At 48.3% G+C, this 7,418-nt stretch overlaps 2 protein-coding genes across 2 annotated transcripts in view; both read right to left on the reverse strand.

The window, feature by feature from the left end:
- Window positions 1-729, reverse strand: LOC128271073 (probable RNA methyltransferase CG11342). Its single transcript, XM_053008507.1, has one exon. It carries the CDS (start codon window positions 727-729, stop codon window positions 1-3), a length of 729 nt encoding a protein of 242 aa, XP_052864467.1.
- Window positions 730-3,891: 3,162 nt separating this feature from the next.
- LOC128271074 (protein turtle) overlaps window positions 3,892-7,418 on the reverse strand; it is a 7,830-nt gene continuing 4,303 nt past the window's right edge. Inside the window, exons 8-10 of the mRNA XM_053008509.1 lie at window positions 6,563-6,976; window positions 5,950-6,019; window positions 3,892-5,694 (exon numbers count right to left, since the gene is read on the reverse strand). Of these exons, the coding sequence (XP_052864469.1) occupies window positions 3,936-5,694; window positions 5,950-6,019; window positions 6,563-6,976 (2,243 nt within the window). The 3' untranslated portion in view covers window positions 3,892-3,935. The remainder of the gene's footprint in view (window positions 5,695-5,949; window positions 6,020-6,562; window positions 6,977-7,418) is intronic.

Raw genomic sequence — 7,418 nt, forward strand, 5'->3', positions numbered from 1 at the left:
TTAAATGTTGTTCGCTTTTCTGCGGAAAACCCACAACTGGCGATCGAATTCACTCCGCTCGCTAGACTCTTGCAGCAGTTCAAATCCGTTCCCTACGATGTGGCCCGTAATGAAGCCCTCTAGTTTGCCACATCCACCTCGCCAGGCTAGATCGCCGTACCTCGGGTATTCCTCGCCGGAGGACCGCTTGAGACGTCGCACCTGGTCACGGTACTTTTTCCACGGTTGTAGTTCTAGTATCAAAAACTTTCCCCTGCGGCACAAGTAGTCCAGAGCGGACCGCAGACCATCGTCACCACCGTTCAGGTGAACGTACATTAGCACAGAGAAGCAACATACTACGTCGAACTCCGCTATTCCGTGCCGGCGCATGTAGTCCGCAACCGGATCTTCCGGCTGCCGTTCGGTTGCGATCTCGAGAATGTTCCCACAGAGAAAGGCCACATCGGGGGTGACGCTACTCGCTCGTTCGCACAGCACCGGGTCAATGTCCAAGCCGGCGGCACTAATCTTACGGCCGGTGACTTCGTGCAAGATGCATTTTACTTTGGCGGTGAAGTGGCCCAGATTACAGCCGACGTCCAGCAGAAAAAGGCTCTCGTCGCTCGGTTGCCTGAGGGCCCCGTCCAGTGCTTCGAGCAATGCTTTTAGTATTGCCGAGCGACTATCCGACGCACGGAAATCGTAATAGTGATGATAGTTACCATTTTTAACTTGATTTACTTCCATCACTGGCCAAAACAACAACACCAACAAAATGGGTTGTGTTTGTTTGGAAGAGAAACGTCAATTACACGTCAAGGCGCAGGAAACATTTCAACGCACTGCGACTGCGGCAGTGAAATCCTTCACACCGGACGTGACGCACTACTATTTTTAACGTATTTAAAAGATACCCCACGAGATTCCCACGAGGATACTAACCGACGGCACGGACTCATTCGCCAACGCCAATACGACGACGAAGTGCAGCTTCACAGAGGTTTCTTAAACTCGCACAGACGGTTGATTTTTATTTTCAGAATTTATTTATTTTCGTTAGAAATCATACGATCTACTCTGTGTGTTTGTGTCTCGGTGTGTGTGTGTGTGTTTGTACGTAAAATAAGGGTCACTGATCTGTGAGTTTAAAAATAAATAAATGCATCGCAATAATAAATAGTTTCTTAAACACTGTATCCGCATTCGAGCTTTCTAGAGGGCAGTGGCGCAAAATAATTAACATTTAAAACAAAACGCTATTCTCCACTAACATCCCGCGTGTACGATCTCACTCGAAAGAATAGAAAGCGGTAAACGGTATCTATAGTTAAACAAAATCTCATCTGTGTATCGAAAATAAAGGGCTAGTCACAAAACAAGCTCAAAATACAACCATCTTCCGGCCACATCACAGGGAAATACGAAAGTTAAAGCTGTCCTATGTTGTGTGTGTGTCTGTCTGTCCGTGTCTGCGTTGTTCCGTGTTGTAAACAGGTTGCCGTTTTTTGGTTTTTATATTTTTAAATTTCGTTATATATTCAATAGCTTCCTTTGTTTGTATTTTTTGTTTGTTCTAATCCGATAATTGTTATTATGTTAAGTGTTTTTTTTTTCTCTAAACCTTACTTCGATATAAACTAGAAGCTAATGGAATGTATGTATGTTTCGGTTCTGTTTTCTCTATATACTTTTAATAGAAATCATATGAGAACAAGGAATATGTACAAGTTATGCGATATAGACGAGCAATCCGTGTGAGTGTGTGTGTTTGTGTGGTTGTGTGGCCAAACAGTGTGCACTCTCTGCACACACTCTGCACACACACAGTTTCTGATAATTCTGTTTCATTGTTTGTAAAGAATGTTCGTTCGCCAGAACTTCCTGCAGTTTTATGTGTTGTTTTTGTGGCTGAAAAATGGAACAACTGGCCCATTTTTCAAATCGCGCAAAGAGAGTTCGTCTTGCTTGCATAATAATAAACGCTGCGGATAGGCTCGTTATCGTTATCGTTCCGTTGCCTGCTCTCCAGTGCGGCCAATTGCGGCGCTATCGTTTACGGTTCTGTCTAGTTTTCAATTAAAACTCTATGCGTGTGACCATTGAAACCCGTTCAACATGTTGGTTTTTATGTTCAGTTTTCGTTTTCTATAAGTTTACGAGGCAAAAGTAACAAAGAGCCAAACAAAGAAAGCGCACCAGAGACATAAAAATAAACTGCTTTGAGGAGATTATTGCGCGCCAGCCGGAATATTTATGAATAAAATGCACACAATTGTGCAGAGATAAACTGTGTTTCAAAAAACGAAACAAAAACCTGTCCCCCTCAGTGTTTAATTGAACTTTACACACTAGAGCGCCCGATAAACTACACGGGTTGGAATCGGGTCCTCCCCAAAAAAAAACGCGCTACGTGACCGAAGAAAGGTTTGGTGCAGTTTTAGCAGTGTTGTTTTGTTGTTGTAAATTTTCCTACCGAATATCGCGAGTTCACCGCGCGGCGAGTGCCCCTTCTTGTCGACGATCGCGTGTTGCTTTGAAATATCTCATCTAATGTCTAATACTTGTGGGTGCTCTATTCGCTATATATATCGCATTCAGTTAATAAAACCAAAACATTTTGTGTATTCGCTATTCGCTCTGCGGAAGTGCCCGCCACCTCCAGAGCACGCTTCTCGCTCGCTATCGTATTTATCGTTTCCGTGTCCGAAAAATCACAACGTACCCGCCCCCATCGTCACTTCGTCGAACGGACCATCTCCATCGTCAACCCCCCTGCACGCTGCAAATTTGGAATTTGTTATTTTTGTGTCATTTTTGTTTGCTTCATTTTACTAATTTAGAATGACTGGTTTTCATATCGTTTCGTCGGCGAGCCCCTCGCCCCGGTGAGCCAACAGCCTGTGTGCGCGCCGTGTGTGCCGTTATCAGTAGTTGCATGTTGTTTGTGTTTGCTTTTGCTGTTCGCTATCTGTGTTTTTACCTATTTCTGTACTGCTTTTGTTCTGCTTCTTGCTCTTATTAATTCTCGCTTTCATTCTGTCAGTTTTCGTTTTTTTTTGTTTCGCTTTTTCAATTCTGTTTTCCACTTTGCCACTTTGACTCTACTAATGTACTATTATAGATTAGCTTAAACGTAGTGTCCCTTAATTGCTACTACTTCTGGGTTCTGTGTGTCTGTGTTCCGCTTTTGCTGCACTGTTCGCGGCGCATTCTACGCTACTTCATAGTTTTGCGTTGTTGTGTTGTGAGTGTTTTCTTGCGTTTCTCCTATGGTTTTGCAGATATTTCGATTTTTTTTTGTTCAATACGCGTTCGTTTTACGAAGAACGTTAAATATTAATAATGTGTGTCTGTGTGTGTGTGTGTGGTTACGTGGCGCGCGCACTTTACTGTTGTGTGTCGTGCTGCTATCGCTCTTTGCCTCAAGTTTAATTACCTTTTTTTGTTGCTTTTTTCTCTATGTGCAGAAAAATGTTTACATTTCATAATGCGTTACAAGTGGGATATTATTTTCATCTTATTTGGGTTCTTTGTTCTTTGCGTCTGAGTGTGTCTTTGTTGTGAAATGGGTGTGATTTGAGTATTCAGTAAAAGTGAGAGCGTGCGATTCTAAACGGAGTTCTTTTGAAGTTTATTTTTCTTTTAGTTACGGCGCGCGCGCGCGCGCGTGTACCGTGTTTCCTTTGCGACCACTCTTGTGTCTCTTTCGCTTCGTTTCGCTTCATTCGCCCCGTGCGGAGGTCTTTCTGTTTCCGCCACCTCTCTTCTTACTAAGATTAAAGGGAAGAGTATTATCAGAGCCCGTTATCGCCTTCGATTACTAGGAACACACATTCATCCTAACGCAAACACCCGGCAACGAACAGTATTTATCCCCACCATCCACGCGTACTAAAAGGTCCTGCCCGGAACGGTGCCTTATTGCTCGAATTTACTCACCATCGCCGTAGAGGTCAGCAGACACTTTCCAGCTCAGCGACACTGACTGGCCCACTACTGACGGCCTGAAGTTGCTGTCGTTTCCGGTACTCGTAGAACTCTTCCTTCATCGCTTGCACCCGCGCGTCAATGTTGTCGTACCGCGATTGGCCCCGCTTTCGGCCACTCAACGACGAGACGCCCCCGGCGGCGGCACCCGAGACCGTTCCGAGCCCGGTCGCACTCCACAGCAGGTCGCTCGACGTCGACGGTAGTGTCATCAGGTGGTGAAAATCGTCTCGTATCAGCCCCGTCGGAGTCGAAGCCGTGGGCGTCGGAGTGGACGGATCGAACTCGTAGTGCCCATCGACACTGCCCACATCGGCCGCCGCATTGTTAATGTTGGCTTTCTCCGAGGCGATGTTAAGGCGGGTGATGAGCTCGAGCCAGTGCGACATCGAGTAGGGCGGGTTCTCGAGGCGGCCCCCACCAATCGACAGCGGGGCCGCGTGATGCAAGCTCGGCGGAGGCGGTGGCGGCCTGTACGGTGGTAGGTAGCGCCACTCGCGGAGCAGATTGTGGCTTACCGTGGCCACCTGCGGCTGTTGGGTGGTGTTATTGTTGCTCGACGTGTTCTTACTCCCAAAGCCACTCGAGCTCGAGTAACTCTGGGGAGAGTTCTCCAATCCACCCAACCCTCCGACACCGGCACCACCAGCACCACCACCACCACCGGCACTCAGTACTGGGGTCGTACTGAGATTTAGGTTCAGCATGGGCGAGCGTAGCTCCGGCAGGGTTCGGTTGAGGTTCCGCGGAACACTTCGTGGGTAGTAGCGCGAGAGAAACTTGGGCCGGCCACTGCTGCTGCTGTACGGCAGTGTACCGTGGCCGTGTACGAGCATGGCCGTCGGGTCTTCGTCGTAGTACCCGAGGGGAATGTTTTGATACAAACTTTGGTGCTGCTGCTGTTCCGGTGGTGCCGGTTGATGGCCATAGTAACCGCCGCCGCCCGGCACATCGACCGGTATGAAACTGTGCGCATGATGGTGATGGTGATGGTGGTGCTGGTGATGGCTCGTGGCCGCCGCCGCTGCCGCCAGGTGTTGAAGGCCCTGCAGAACCGGCAGCTCGTGGTTGTAGTACCGGTGCACGGAATTGACACTTTGCGACGTGGGAAAGGAACGTTCGGCCGAACTGAGATGGTGCACCGAGCTGAGATCGCTAAAGTAAAGTGGAGACCACGGTGAGTTGACCACCTGCTGCTGCGTGCTGGAGGTCGCCGGCGAGCTGGCAACGACTTTGGAAACCCGCGACGGCGTCATGTACGTCGTCATCAGCATCACGTTCTCCGGCATGGTGTTCGTGTACAGTGACTGGTGCTGCTGCTGCGGTTGCGCTTGCTGTGGCACCGCAAAGTGGTGCTCTCCGAACCGTCCGCCGCCGAGATTGAACTGGCCGCCGTGCCATGCGGACGAGGCTGTGTTCGCGATCGGCGGAGGAAGACGCTTGGGCAGGAAGCCACCGTCGTCGCTGCTGCTGTACTGCGACACGATGCTGTTGCGCAGCGACACGATGCCATCGACGAGATCCTGCGGTGACAACACGAACCGCCCGTCGGCCGAACGGTGAATCTGGCCCACGCTGAACGCCGACTGATCACCGCCGGTAAATTTATTCGAATATATAGAATCACAGTTTTGACAACGTCCTGGTGGCCAAATCCAGTGTAATATAGCTATCAGTATGTTTAGGCCGGGCAATCGGCTTGTTTTGCTTTTTCCGTGCAAATATCTGTGGGACAAGAGAAAGGGAAACGGAAACCAGTGAGTTTAGCGGCAACCGTAGCGAGTCCTCAAGCGTCCTTTCTGCGCGGTTCCCCGAGTGTCACTTTACCTTTGTATCTATCTTTGTGTTAGGAAAGACATGTGTTTGAGTTTGAGACAGAAGAAAAAACAGGGCACGATCGGTAAGCAATGTCCGCAAAAGGCTTTCGTTATTTCATTCAAAACATTACTAGCTAGCGCTCGTGTAATAATGGGTACTAACCTCTTCAACGGTATTGGCTGGCTTAGTGCTGCATTCCGGTCCGTGAGTCGCGCCGTTACCATGTTGAGTTCTGTAATCGGATGATTTCTAACATTAAAAAGGTGGTAATATCGAGCCATTCTTCGAGACATTCTTCTTGCCACTCAATGCCATCGTGGCGCGGAAGAATGTCCGCAAGAAGTGGACCGCTCGGTTAAAACAGTGACAGAAGCTGATGTCGGCACTCATCATGGCGTATACCATCTGTGGCGTTTATTTCATCAATCAATTGTTTTCTCTTGTTCGCTTTTGCAACACGGATTGCAGTGCACGGGGCCACGGACAAAACAATAAAATTAAAAATACTTACCCTTCCATATTAGTATTTTGCGTATTCTAACTACTTGTTCAGCCCAGATTTACTAAGTTTAGTAAACTTAACAAGAAATAAAGAAGTACAGCCGGATTAATGCGGGTTAGTTAGTGCGTGCGTAATCGAAATTTAGTTTTCCGCTTTCGAAAATTAGTATCAAGAACGAACCGATACATTACGCGTTACCGAGAAAGAGGACAGGACAGTATACACCCTGACTACGGCACTCGCTGCTGGGCCTGGCCCCACACGGTCACTAACCTTTCTCTTGTTTTCTGCGCTTCCGCTTGTTGCAAATCTTGACCGCGCAGATCGACAGAATGATCGCCACGATGAAGAACAGTATGCCACCGACCACACCGGCCGTGATGGCTTTATGCTTGACGCGCGCCGGCACCGGGAACTTGATCTCGTCGCTCGTTTCGTAGCTTTTGAGCGAGTTGGCCAGCACGCGGAAGTAGTACGTCCGCCCACCGACCAGGTTCTTCACCAGATACGACGTTTCCTCCGGCCGAATTTGGCCCCGATTGAGCGTCTTCCACTGTGCGTCCGTGCGGTACTTGATCGTGTAGAACTGCACCAGATGGGCTCGCTCGAGTGGTACCTGCCACGAAATGAGGAACCCGTTCGGGATCTCCACCACCGTCACGTTCCGCGGTTGACCCGGTTTGGGACCTAAGAAAACGACGTCCGGATTAGTCACCAGTCATGTTAGACACAACTAACGCGATCTTATAGAAAGAAACATGCAAAAGCATTCGGCAACTACAAAACCAAAGCTAAACCGGATCGGATGATCGGATGAAACGGAAGGCAGTTGAGAGTGTAGAGTGTGATTTAGTATGTACCTGTTGGTCGAAAGACGGGTGGAAAAAAGGTTGAACCAGTCGAATCAGTGGGAAATAAAATGTTTTTGTAATTATCGATGTCTGTAAAAAGAAACAACAAAACGAAAAAGCAGCATGAACACAAAAGATGGTGTGATGTGATTAGTGTGCGATTAAAATGATCTTGTGGCTCTCGGAACAAAACGGTGTGTGATGGTGGCAGCGGCAAGCACAAGCTGGAAGTTTAAACTGATGGCGTGTGTTGTGTGCAATGAAATTCGGATGCATCG

Source organism: Anopheles cruzii, chromosome 3, assembly GCF_943734635.1.
Source record: "Anopheles cruzii chromosome 3, idAnoCruzAS_RS32_06, whole genome shotgun sequence".
Classification (NCBI taxonomy): Eukaryota; Metazoa; Arthropoda; class Insecta; order Diptera; family Culicidae; genus Anopheles; species Anopheles cruzii.